We start from the raw sequence: 14,089 nt of genomic DNA on the forward strand, positions 1-14,089 counted from the left end.
ATTGATGCTTTTAAGAAATATATAAATAAATGAAATATCTGCCGGTACAACTAGCTTCGATTTATATCCGGTGCTTCAAAAAAGTATTTCACATTAAAAGCCAGTACTTGAATAAAATCTTTCAGACAGTTGCATTTACGTTTTCTATACTGACTCTCTTATATAGTCTACAACATACTAGTATGGCACTTTTCAAAACTTTATTTTAATGGTAAACGTAGGTGTTTTTTGTCAACTAATTTGGGTGTTAACTTTTACACTGAAATTCACACACCGGATGTGTTTTCTGACAGTTGTGATTGGTCGATACGAAAATACCGGATTTCACATTTTGGCAACTGAAAGTGAGCGGAACGTGTCCAGACAATGGAGAAGGTTTTATGTGATGTTCACGGTAAGTGGAAATAAGTTAATGGTAGCTAATTATTTGTCGTTTGTGTTAAGTTTCCAGGAGTCCTGTTTATGCTTTAATTCCTGAAATACTGTTTGTTGTGTGCATGACAAGGCAGTTTTCCTTAATAAGCTGTGTAACTTTTAATTTACCCTATTTTTTTCTTTATATTTTACCTGCAAACATGAATATAAAGATGATCTGATGTACTCAATGACTGGTTTTCTGTGTCCCCCACACAGGCAGCGTGTGTATGTTAAAAACTGGTGTAAAAGATGGAGCAACTAAAGGCAAAAGCTTCTACGTCTGTGTGGAAAAGCAAGGCTGTGCTTTCAGTCAGTCGGCCAGGTATTCACACAGTCCTCATTATGGTGGAAAACCTACCTGTTCCCCAATAAAGAAGCCTCAGGATGCTGTAATCCATCCTATAAGTGTCCAAAACTGCCGTACAACATCTGACTCCTCTGTTAAGAGTGTCGCTTCTGTTAGGCACATAGGTGTATTTGCATAAAATCTAATAACTATGTGTGTTGCTGTTTTGGATCCTCCAGCGTCTCTCCATCCCACTGCCTCCACCACGAAGACTCGATGGTGGAGCTCCAGGCTCTCAGCTACAGCCAGCAGCAGCAGAGCCACAGGTGGGTGTGCAGGTGGTGTGTTTTCTGCTCCAAAACTGGGATTATTTTGTATTTATAAGTAATACAGGTGAAGAAAAGCCTCTCCTGTTTGCAGCTTTACATTTAAATTAAAAGTCAAAGTGGCTGCTCACGTGGGTGGTTGGACTCTTAAGGTCATTCTCCTTTTCCAGGTTGTTCTACCGGTGTGTTACGGGCAAAAGAGCAGGCCAGAGGTGGTGTGGGAACGTGCCTTGGAGCGCAGTAAGACAGCACCTGTCACCATAAACACACACACCTGTTTATATGAGCTGTGGCTCAGAGGTAGAGCAGGTCGTCAGCGGTCTCCTGTAATGAGTGAATGCACTGTTAAAGAGATTAGAAATGTGTAAAAGTACGTTATATCACCATTTATACTTTAAAAACCTTTGTCACCAACCGTATTTGTGACCCATTAGACAACAACACTTTTATTTCTGCAAATCATTAATCATCATTCATTCACTCGAGTTCAGAGCTTTATGTTAAATTCTTGTCACGATTCCCAAAGAGAACAGAAATGTTCACATGAGGCTAAGATTTGTGAAATTGCTATCGAGTAGTAGATGGAGAAATAAATGACAAGTGTATATATATAAAAATTAAAAAAACAGATTTTTCACCTTCAGTCAGGGTTAAATTATTCACCCATTGATGGCTCCATATCTCAAAGGTGATAATTCTTGGTATATTATTACAGTATATAATATTTTGGAGGTTTTGTCATCACACAATACATTTGATAACATCATCTTGTCTAATGTTGTTTGGATCAAACTGTTATCAGCACATGAATCCTAAAATATCCTCAACCTGTGAAAACAATTTTTCTTCTAACTTTTTGAAATGAATATGACTTTAAACTCCATTTGCTGAATTGTTGTCGTCCATTATTGCAGCCCGACAAAGAAAAGAGAAACCCTCTATCTGACACTCAGCTGCCTCCCTCTTGCCTGCCGCCCGTCCGAAACCCCTTTAAAACCTCTGGCAAGACGGAGCAGGACTCTGAGTGGAGACGGATGCACTGTGGTGGAGGTGAGGAGAAAAGAAGAGAGGAGAAAGACAGAGAGGCAAATCACAAGGCTGAAGGAAGAGAAAGTTATCAGAAAGAAAACGTGGAGGGAGCAGGAGTGGGAAAAACTGAGGAAGGGAAGCTAAATCCATCGGACACTTACCGAGGTAGACAACTTCCACAGGGGATGAAGCTAAAGAAGAGGGTTTCAGACGAGGAGAGAAGCAGCCCCAACGCTAACAGTGTGCAAAAAAAGACCGATAAGGTGCCTCAAAATAACCACTCGGAGGAGGGAGAAGCAGGAACGGCCATTTCTGCCTCCAGCATCAAGGCCGTTCGTCCTGAGAAGATAAATCAAACGTCCCAGGATCCTCACAAGGACAAGGGAACCTGTCCGGAGCAAACTGACCCCTCTGTGAAGGAGAAGATCTCTAAATCTGCCCCCAGCGGAAGCAGCCGACCTTCCAGAGAGTCTGACAAACCAACAGAGTCCCACCAGGATGATGATGATGATGATGATGATGATGATGATGTAGTGTTGGTCTCAGTGAAACCCGCTGCTCAGAAAACTCCTCCCGTTTCTGCGGTCCAGAAGTCCCTGACCGCCTTCGCTGGGTTCCAGCCGGCCTCTAAGGTCAAAGGTCAGCAGGGGGATCCCATGGGGCTGCACAGCCTCCTCACCACTCAGCTGCAGCAGAAGAAGGTGAGTCATCGGCTGTGAGAGACGTGACTGGTCGCTTTTTACGGTGCAAATTAGAGCTCTGATTCAGAAATACTGTTATTTACCAGCCAATCACCCACCTGACAGATTGATTACTACACTAATTGCTCACAGCTAATATGTTCAATTCTGTCTAATTTCTTTTAGTAACTATTAGGAAAAAAAGCCCATCACCACTTTTTTTTGTCCTATTTGTGCCAAAAATCAGACTTCAAACACAGAAAGCTCCTCTGCATTGTCACACAGTGAACATACAGCACATAATGGTGTTTGGCTGCTTTGGTAGAGGAGACAAAAAACAACTAAAATACTGAATTATTGTTTTTATTATTATTATTAAAACATTTTAGGGAGGCCAGTCCACAGTCTCTTATACTACAGAACACAACAGTCACGTTTTAGAACTTGATTCTTTTTGTCGCTTATTTTTCCACGTATTCGTCTCCCCCCTTCTGTTCAGGCCACTCTGTCGGCGGTGAACGTGGCCGCTCTGCCGGACAAAGGGGAGCGGCTGAGGACTCAGGTCAAAGAGCTGGAGGACGCCCTGGAGTCTCTGAGCCTCAGTGCTGCTGCTCTGCCTGGTAACTCAGTGACTGTAGAGAAGGAATAATCAGGACGGCCGCGGGTCCTTAACGTGTCTTAAACTCATATTTACTGATGAAAAGCCTTAGAATGTATTAAATAGTCTTAAAGTCTGTTTGGGAGGTCTTTAATATTTATTGATTGAATGCTGTAATGTGGTCTAAAATTGACATCAAGAAGAAAAAGCTTTAAAATGTAGTGTTTGAAATCAGTTCAGACTTTGAATATTTAATATAAGAGACTCTGAGAAAATGTTCTTTAACTGATCCAGTTATTGTCACCACTTGTACTTTTCAACTGACAACATACTCATTTTCGTAATGCTTTTTTTTAATCGTAAAATTGGCCTTTAAATTTGTGCTGTTTTGAATTCTTGCTATAAGAGAAAAAATAAAATAAGTTATTCCTTTATTAGTCCCACGGCTGGGAAATTTGCAGCCTTACAGCTGCAAGTGGGGGGATAAATATTAGTATAATATTGTAAAGTGAACATGCATCTAAACAGTCTTAATTAATACATTTAATTGGTTAAACAGTGTGACAAAAACAAAAGAGTGACATAGAAGATAAATAAGATTCATAATTGACGACATACAGACAAAAAGCTAAAGCAGTTAGAATATGTGTGAAAAGTGTTAAAGCTGGAGTGATAGTAACTATATGATGTTAATAATAATAATAATAGGAAGTGTCATTGTAGTAATGATAATAGGAAGATTATAATCTTTATTTACAATGCATATAGGCTGTACACTGATGCACAACAATACAGGAAGGTAAAATAACCTAATTTAGACGTAATGGATAAAAGTCCAGAGAAGTGAAAAATAAAGAAGAAGAGAAAATAAAAAGCTTAATAATGATAATATCATAAGTATGGAGGAACAGTTGGCTTTACATTAATGTCTGTCCTCTACCCATCACCTCCAGGCTCCCAGGCTGGAAGTAGGAGTGGTGATGCCAGCCCCAGCAGCAGCCAGGTTAACCCATTCAGCCGGCAGGGGGACACCGTCCTGCTCCCCGCCCCCCCGGCCCCGGGCCCCTCCCAGCACCAGGCCTCCGGCAGCTCCCTGGGGCTCCAGCTGAGCCAAGGACACACCCAGACGCATGGAGGTAGAGACCTTTCTGTGGTTTTCTGTGTTTTGTTTGAAGCATTAGAACTTAAAAATGTGTCCTTAAATGTATCTGAAGAGCTGAAAAACATCTGGTGTCATTTGTTTTTCTCCGTCAGTTCTTTTATTTATCACTCGTGCAAACGTCCTAACTCTCCTTCCCTGATGTTTCCAGCAAACCTGCAGTCCCAGGCCTTCTACGGGGGCAGGATGACGGAGGACCGTCTGCTGGCAGTGAAAAACGCCACCAGTGAGTCCATCGACCATCTGCACAAATCTCTGGAGTCGTGCCCCGACGCTGAGACCGAGGTTCCAGACCCCAAAGGCATCAAGGTGAAAAAGAGCTTATTAAGTTATTCTAAGAGTGTGACAGCATTATGGAAAGGATCCCTACAGAGAGAGACCTGGAAGATCCTTTTGGTTTAACCACAAACAGCCGTTATATCGCTCTCTGCACACACACCAGACTACATTCACTAAAACAGTGATTTTACACAGGAGAAGCTGCTCTTTCGCTGTCTCAGTCATTTAGTTTCTTTTGTGTTATTGTGTGACTTTGCTGTTTTAAAGGCTTAATTCAGATCCAACACAACGTTTGGGTAACACACAATAACACAAACAAAGGAAGCAGTAGACCAGCAACTCCTGTGTTGTGCAAGGTAAAATTACTGGTTTTCTCAATGGAGTCTGGTGGGTTTGAATAGCATGATCAAATGGTTGTTTCTAGTTAAACCAAAAGAACCTTACAGGTCATTCTCTGTAGGGATCATTTCTATAATGTGGCTTTTAGAGAATTTACATTGATCAGGTGCAGTTGCCCCAAATTATTACATAATGGCCTATTATAATAGCAGCTTGTCCTCAGCTGCAGACAAAAGTTATTTACTGGACCAATTTCCAAAGTTTTGCACTCACCAGCCACTGCACACCCAAAATACAGCAGTTATCCTTTAATGATCGCAGTGAATCCCTGCAGCCAGGCACCAAAATATTACAAACAGTCTTCTTTCAAAGACGGCTGTAATATTCAGGGTTTTTAATTAAGCTTCATATACAGTACGTCCTCTCCTGATTGGTCCATTTTGTTACTCTAATAACGTTCTCCTCTTCTGATTGGCCGGCCAGGTGACGCTCCTGGCCCATCAGAGGAGAGCTTTGGCCTGGCTGCTCTGGAGAGAGAACCAGCGTCCCTGTGGAGGAATTCTGGGTATGTTAACTATTACTGCTACATAATCTTTTTTATATATTATATATATATAAGAGGTCACAAATGAGACCCATAAGAAATCCTGAGGAGAGATGTGAGACGGAGATTGTATAATTATTTTTCAGAGGTGAAAATATGCCCGTGAGACGGAATAGAATAGAAATAGAACTCCTTCATTATCTCCAGTTATAAATTCAAGCTTCAAAAAGCCTCTGAGACAAATAGGTTCATTCTCAAAAGCTGTACTGGACACAAAGGCAATGTTGGTGTTAAGTATTTAGCGTCTGCAAGATTGTTTCTGTCTCTCAGAAGTAAAATCTGTCTCTCAAAACAAATCAAACTGGGAATTTGCAAAGGAAACAACATCTCTGTTCGTTTTAACATCGTCTGAACAGGACAAACAAAGTGCTGTGATCCACCAGTGAACAACTTTACAGTCAGAGTCTTTACTTTTCTTCTTCTTTGGGGTTCAGCGGATGACATGGGTCTGGGGAAAACTCTGACCATGATTGCTCTCATACTGGCCAAGAAGATCGAGGCAAAAGGTGAAAAGAAGAAGAAGGAGGATGAGGAGGAGGAGAAGGAGAAGTCGGAGAGCTGGCTCTCCAAAAGTGGTAACAAGAGTCTTTTCTCACTTGTCCTGATGTAATTATTACTGCCCACACAGTTCATTTTAGAACGAGACGGTGCCTCTTTTTTTTTTTTTATTTGTCTGAATTCAACCTTTGATTCGTTCAGACTCGAGCGTCGTGGTGTCTAAAGGCACTCTGATCATCTGTCCGGCCTCCCTGGTCCACCACTGGAAGAGGGAGATCGAGAGGCACGTGAAGACGGGCAGGCTGACGGTGTATCTGTACCACGGCCCCAACCGTGAGAGGAGCGCCAGAGTGTGAGGGAGCCGTGCACACACACACACACACACACACACACACACACACACACACACACACACACACACACACACACCTTCTCAGCACAGACTGACTTTCTTTTGTTGTAGTTTATTTGCTTTATTTATCTTAATAAACCACATCAGGATAATTCATTAATCATTTCAACATTGCAGAGGCAGAACCTATTTCTTGTTAATGTTCTGACAAAACTTTAAATGCTGTTTAGTTTTTATCACAGACTGGATATAAGAAGTGGATGTAGCCACCATGATGTCACCCATTCTGTTTTAGCATTTTGGCCGTCTCCATCTTGGTTTTAAAACCACGTGGGGCGTTCATTCTGCTAAGACCCACTTTAGAGCTTTATGGTCTATTTTCCTCTAAATGTGACCATAACAGAACATCTTGCTGTACGGAAAAGGACTTAAAGTGAATTCAGTCTTCTGCGTCCGTCCCTCAGGCTGGCGGATTATGACGTGGTGGTGACCACCTACAGTTTGGTCTCTAAGGAGATCCCAGTCCAGAAGGAGGAGGCTGAGAAACCCAGCAAAGATTCTGATGTGGTGAGAAAAAAAAAAACATATTTCAGGGTCGTATAAAATCTTTAAAGTTTGGAAAATGAAGTTCCAAACTTCTTCCTGTTTTTTTTTTTTTTTTTTCCTCAGTCGTCGCACTCGGCTCCTCTTCTACGGGTGACCTGGGCCCGGGTGGTTCTGGACGAAGCCCACAACATCAAAAACCCCAAAGTGCAGACCTCCATGGCCGTCTGTCAGCTGAGGGCTCGTGCCCGCTGGGCCGTCACCGGCACGCCCATCCAGAACAACCTGCTGGACATGTACTCGCTGCTCAAGTAAGAATACAAGGGTTCAAAAATGCTCCCTCTGCTTTCTGGGATTCTCAGTGGGCTGCACTTATTATTTCCAGAGAGAAAATGAAGTTTTTTTTTTATGTATGCTGAAGAAAAATGAAGTGATTACAGCAGTTTTTGTGACGACTGCATTTATACAGCAAATGTTGTTTTTGTAAAATGAACTCTCATTTATTTAGATAAAATGAAATAAAGCACACAAGCAGGTGCAGGTGTTGAGGAAATCGTATTTTCTGAAGGAGAAGTGCTTCACAAACAGCCACAAGGGGGCGCTATAGACTAACCTCAACTTTGCAAATTGAATTGTTAGATACTTTTTGAGATGTCCTGTGAAATGTCAGACAGACAGATTGGTGGTGATGAATAAATGACCACTAACCAGCACCACGAACACACTTCAGACTATCATCAGTCAACAACAACAAAACAGCCCAGTGAAGTCAAGATGTTCATTTCTGTCTCCTCCAGGTTTCTGCGCTGTGCCCCCTTCGACGAGTACAAACTGTGGAAAGCTCAGGTGGACAACGGCTCCAAGAGAGGCAGAGAGAGGCTCAACATCCTGACGAGGACTCTGCTGCTCCGACGAACCAAAGACGAGCTGGACTCCACAGGAAAACCACTGGTAGGGGCGGACGTTTGGCACTAGTCACCAAAGTAAAAGTACAGTGCACATATCATCTTAACAGTCTGACATTTTTCAGACGGACAAATCGAGAGAAAATTAACTTTGCTGGAGATCTGGCAGCACAGATATCAGTTCTGACCGTCTGCAGCTGTTGGCTGCTGAAGTAATAGAACCATTCTGCTTTTTAACATCAACTAAAGAAAAACTAATGTGCTCAGTGGACTCTGAAGCAGTTTTTAATAGAAAGCAGACACACACACACACACACACACTCTCTCTGTTGAATCCCAGCTGAAGTGAAACGTTGGATGTTTCAGGTGTCTCTTCCCGATCGGAAATGTGAAGTGCATCAACTCAAGCTGTCCCAGGATGAACAGGCTGTGTACGATGTGGTCTTTGCCCAGTCCAGGTAACACAACAACCATCTTGTGTTTTTCATTCAGCCAGAGGTTTGTGAGGGAATATCTCCTTTTTGTTTTTTTGGTCAGTCCTGAAAATGCTAAGGAATGGATTAGAAAAACCTTCTCTAACGAAGGAAGGGAAATAAAAGCATCTTTTAAATCATATTTTAAAGACGACACGTGCAGGACAATAAGAATAAACAACATACATACATACAAACATACAAACATATTATGGAGCATTTTGTAAGTTCTTATTTAATATAAATAAATAAAAATAAATAATAAATATATAAATATAATACTGTGTTTAATAAAACCTGTTTGACCAGGAGAGATAAGTGATGGTAGATCTTTGTCTTCGTGCATTTCCAGAAGTTTGGCTAGAAATGTATTTATTGAACAGGCTCATTGGACAATATGATGCACAGTAACAGTTTGTGGAGCCATTTAGAAGAGCTTCATTATACATTTCAATTAAAAAAAAGAGGCTAATTAGAAGAAGAGCTTTTTATAAAAACATCAGGGATCAGCTGGTCTAATTTTTTAACCCAATCACAGCTGACTAAAGTCACAGAAAGGGAGTGGAAGAAGTCATCTAACTCTAATATATCAGCTTCATTTTCAGTATGTAAAAACTGGTAAAACCTCTCAGTCATCAGCGTACAGTAGTTGGATTAATAATAATAATAATAATAATAATAATAATAAAAGTATAAAATGGCACTAAGATGGTGATTTGTTTTGTTTTTCTCTAGATCTACTCTGCAGAACTATCTGAAGAGACATGAAGGAAATGATGTGAACAAGGGAAACGCTCCCACTTCCAATCCCTTCGACAAAGGTAAGATATCAGCTTTTCTAGTCCTGAACAGACGAGGTGAGTGCGTCGTGTAAAATACTGATGTGTACGTTGTTTTCTTCCCTCTGCAGTGGCCCAAGAGTTTGGTGTGTCCCAGCCTGTGTCCAGTTCCCAGCAGCCCCAGCAGGCGTCCAGCACCGTCCACATCCTGTCCCTGCTGCTGCGCCTCCGACAGTGCTGCTGTCACCTGTCGCTTCTGAAGAAGGTCGGTAAACTCACCTGGTGCTTTGTTCTTAATCAGAAAATACGTTCTCACTCCAGCCGCCTCTCTGCTCAGACTCTGGACTCGTCGGAGCTGCAGGGCGACGGGATCGTCTTGTCTCTGGAGGAGCAGCTCAACGCTCTGTCGCTCTCCTCCAGCCCCTCGCCGTCGGGCCCCGACCTCAAAGATACCGTGGCCCTTAATGGCACCCGCTTCCCCTCAAGGCCGTTTGAGGACACCAGCGAGAGCACCAAGGTGGGAACGTCACAGCTGTGGCTGTCTGATATCTGCTTTAATAAGTCAGACCACCAAGATCAAAATAACACCTCTTATGGCCGGAGGAGGTTTGCAGTGGTCTCCAATAAGGTCATTAAAAGTCTATAAAGGGATCGGATGATGATGATCATATCTTAGATGGTCCCTTTCATAAGTAACAGGGGAAATATACAACATATCTGCTGTGAACTTGTTTTTTTTAACTTGTTTAGTACAAAAAAATTAACATTTTCCCCAAAAATGTACTTATTCCTTTACCTCCCTTGTCCTTGTTCAGATTTCTGCTATTATCTCCGAGCTGAAGGCAATCAGACAGAGCGGTGCTGATCAGAAAAGGTAAAACACTCAGAATCACCTCCTCACATTCTTCTTCAACGTAATTATCTAGTTGACCAGTTTAGGTTCACTTAGAAGCTGCTGTGGGCCTTTCTACTGTGTCACACAGTCTTCCTCAGGAGATTCAGTTAACCCAGTTTTCATGGAAATCTGATGTTCAAATGTCCATTTTCTTTCTGAGCACTTAAAGGATGAGCCAGTGTTTTTAAATCTGGGCCCTATTTTTCATATTTAGGGTTTAAAATTAACTGGTCGGTACTAAAACTTTTGGAATTGATCCAGTAGATCACCTCAGCTAAGAACGAGCTACAATGGCTGTGATGTAATCCTTTGGTGCAATTGTGCCTGATCACAGTAGGTCCACTAAAAGAGCTTGTTTGATCCACTGACAGGCTCAGAGTGTTATTCTAAGTGTGTGACAGCATCATGGAAAGGATCCCTACAGAGAGAGACCTGGAAGATCCTTTTGGTTTAACCACAAACAGCACACACACCAGACTACATTCACTAAAACAGGGATTTTACACAGGAGCTTCTGGTCTGTATATCTCTCAGTCAGTCAGTTTGTTTGTGTTATTGTGTAATTTTGGTCTCAGATCCATCCCAATATTTGTGTAATACATAAACAAACTAACCAGTGGAGGCAGCAGTAGAGCAGCAACTCCTGTGTCCTGTTCTCTGAAATCCCTGTTTTATGAATGTAGTCTGGTGTGTGTGCAGAGAGCGATATAACGGCTGTTTGTGGTTAAACCAAAAGGATCTTCCAGGTCTCTCTCTGTAGGGATCCTTTCCATGATGCTGTCACACACTTAGAATAACACTCTGAGCCTGTCAGTGGATCAAACAAGCTCTTTTAGGTGATCAGGTTTAAAAAAACAGAGTTATCCTCTAAGGAAATCATCTGTTCTTTACATATTCACCTTCCTGATCTCTACATCTACACATCCACTGACCTGTAAACTACTAAAACCTTTTAACCTGAATGTGTAATCCACATGTCTGGTCGTGTGTAGCGTCATCGTGTCCCAGTGGACCAGCATGCTCCACATCGTAGCGGTCCATCTGCGGCAGATGGGCTTGAGATACGCCGTTATCGACGGCACCGTCAACCCCAAACGCCGCATGGACCTGGTGGAGGAATTCAACAGTAACCCTGAAGGACCACAGGTAGAACTCACCCAGAACGTCCCTTCATAGAGACAGAACCTGTTAATTCTTCATTAATTAGCAGAGTTTTAACACACGGGTCAGCACTGGATAATAATTAAACCTTTAACAATACACATAGTTTATTTTCATTATTTATTCCTCTTTTTTTTTTAACTGATTTTCAAATTTAGTAAACACTTGCACGTCTTTCAACATAAACAGAAATAGCAATGAAGAGAGGAGTCCAAGATTCATTCAAGAAGTTTATGTAGGTGTACGAGCTCTGAGTCCAACATCACAGGCATAGATGAGACCAAAGAATACAGAGTAAAGCTACCACATATATCTGGTTTCAGATACATGAGAGCACGTCCCAAGATGGACTTGAACTTTCCTTAGAACAACCAGTTGTCCAGACAAAGCGGAGTCGGAAGAGTAGTATGCAGACTTGAGAGTAACATATAAACCATGTATGACACAAGTTCCTACAGAATCAAGTTACATGAGAAAAACCTTCTAACACAGAGATACAGGCCAAAAAAAAAAAAGAAATCTGCCTTAAGGTGCGTCATTTCATCACACAACTTTAAATACATAGACTCACACAGCTTGGCATTAGTTTCCAGAACTGGTCTCAGACCAGTGTAACATTTAACAAGCTGTGAGTCAGTGTGGATTTATAATCCTGGTTTTCTGCCAAAGGTGATGCTGGTGTCTCTGTGTGCCGGAGGGGTTGGACTCAATCTCATCGGTGGGAATCACCTCTTTCTCATGGACATGCACTGGTGAGAGACACACAGAACCATCCGGCTGTGCTGTAAACACTGTCTGTTGGCTCAAATGATTGTTTTTCTACTCTTAATACCTCTAGTTATTCTTTATTTGACCTACAAGTGAACGTCACTTTCAGTTCAGTCCAGCTTTCTCCTCAAGTCAGCTGTTATTCCCACAGAACATTTTACTGCCAAAGAACCAACATTTAAAGAAGTTAGAACAAGTGTTTACAGTTTTTATTCACCGTTTATCTTTAAGAGGCAGGATTCACCAAAAAAAAGAGACAAAACGCACAATAAACAAAGCGAAAGGTTAATTTGACTGACGGCATTAGAATTATTTTAATATGTTCTATACATTCAGTGTTTAGAGTCTTGACCTCTGACCCCTGATGTCTCTGACAGGAACCCAGCTTTAGAAGATCAGGCCTGTGACCGAATCTACAGAGTTGGACAAACTAAAAACGTCACCATCCACAGGTAACGAATCCACGCGCCCACCTGAACGCCCCACTGTCACGCCGTAGGACATCGTGTTTCAAAGGGACCAATTATTGGTTCTGTAAATTACATTAATTTATTTGTAAACTTATATATTTCAGTTTAGGAAAGGATGTTTATACAGGTATGATCTGATCTCTGATTAATGACAGCTCACACCTGAACTAAATGATGCTTTTCCTCCTGTGCTAACCTTGTTCCACCCTGTTTTATTATAATTTATTGCAAATAATGCTCCCATTTGTACGCCACAGTACCATATTTAGTGCTTAAAAACTACAATTCCCAAGAGGTGGAGCTTCTGCACACTGGTGTTTGGTGTTTCTGCCTGCCTGTTGTTTCACGTTTGCTCCGACGAAGCTCTAATAGACTGAAAACTTTAAATTTACTGCATAGATCTGAGTGTGCGGACACCTTTCCAACACACACCTGGCTGTAGACAGCACCTGCCATAATAATGTGTTGTATGGGTGTTGATGTATATATTTTATTTGTGTGTGTGTGTTTCCAGGTTTGTGTGTGAAGGCACCGTGGAGGACAAGATTTCCACGCTGCAGGCGAAGAAGAAGGAGCTGGCCCAAAACGTGCTGTCAGGAACCGGAAGCACTTTGTCCAAACTCTCGCTGGCTGATCTCAGAGTCATTTTTGGCGTCTGAGCTGGGAGTAGAAATGAGGACAGATTAAACACCAGATTATTGATCATACACATATTTAAAATTAGCTGAATTATCTGAGATCCCTGAGAGCTTTTCTTTTCCCCCCCATCATGTGCTGAAAGGCGTCTTGTCCCCTCTTTGCTTAATCCAAATATTATTGGACTTATTGTACCTTTTTACATTTTATCTTATTTTATCACTGCTGCTTTTAGCTGATTTATTTTAACGGTATTTCAGCTGTTCTTTTTTTAATTCGACCTTGCAGGAGTGGGAGTTTGTTGTCGAACATTTTAAGACCAATAATAAGTAAAGTTTCCTGAGACGAAGGCTATAACTGCAGATGCTGTTACACGGGGGCCAGAAAACAGATTCCTCAGCTTGAAACATGTTAATGAGCACTAAAGTCATCACTACAAAATGATTTACTGCTATGGTTCATATTCTACACTAAGTGTGGTAAATAATTTAGTAATGTTGTTATTGTATGTGCATATGTCTTCAATTTCTCAGTGTTTTATTGAGGAAAAATCCTCTTTTCAGATATTTTGAAGCAAATATTTCCTTCTATATGTTTCACCTGATGGAGTTTATTTCCTTTTTAAAGCTGTTTTTCAAATACTTTTTTAAAGTATTGTGTTTTTTGTTGTTGTGTGTGTTTGCATGATGAATGTTTAAATAAATTCTGGTGATTTAAGCTCTGGAGGTGAATGTGAGCGCCTGCTGTGTGAAGACCTTTGCATAGTACATTGAAATTATTTAACAATTGGAAGAGAAGGGGCCAAAATAAATGTTTGTAAAGGGGCACCACCTTTTTTTTTAACATCCATAGCAGCTTCTACTGCACTGCATTACATTTTCTCCACTGGAAA

General features: G+C 41.5%; 1 protein-coding gene across 1 annotated transcript; it reads left to right on the forward strand.

The window, feature by feature from the left end:
* Positions 1–366: 366 nt before the first annotated feature.
* Positions 367–13,931, forward strand: ttf2 (transcription termination factor, RNA polymerase II). The gene is made up of 23 exons (XM_070838416.1): positions 367–394; positions 634–739; positions 943–1,029; positions 1,200–1,269; positions 1,944–2,759; positions 3,238–3,358; positions 4,290–4,472; positions 4,647–4,804; positions 5,597–5,678; positions 6,152–6,292; positions 6,417–6,567; positions 7,032–7,134; positions 7,237–7,421; positions 7,908–8,061; positions 8,382–8,473; positions 9,224–9,309; positions 9,399–9,532; positions 9,605–9,784; positions 10,083–10,141; positions 11,155–11,308; positions 11,993–12,075; positions 12,469–12,543; positions 13,076–13,931. The coding sequence occupies exons 1-23, from the start codon at positions 367–369 to the stop codon at positions 13,218–13,220; spliced, it is 3,393 nt and encodes a 1,130-aa protein (XP_070694517.1). The 3' UTR covers positions 13,221–13,931.
* The last annotated feature ends 158 nt before the right edge of the window (positions 13,932–14,089 follow it).

The sequence above is a fragment of the Pempheris klunzingeri genome, chromosome 10 (genome assembly GCF_042242105.1).
Source record: "Pempheris klunzingeri isolate RE-2024b chromosome 10, fPemKlu1.hap1, whole genome shotgun sequence".
In the NCBI taxonomy this organism is placed as follows: domain Eukaryota; kingdom Metazoa; phylum Chordata; class Actinopteri; order Acropomatiformes; family Pempheridae; genus Pempheris; species Pempheris klunzingeri.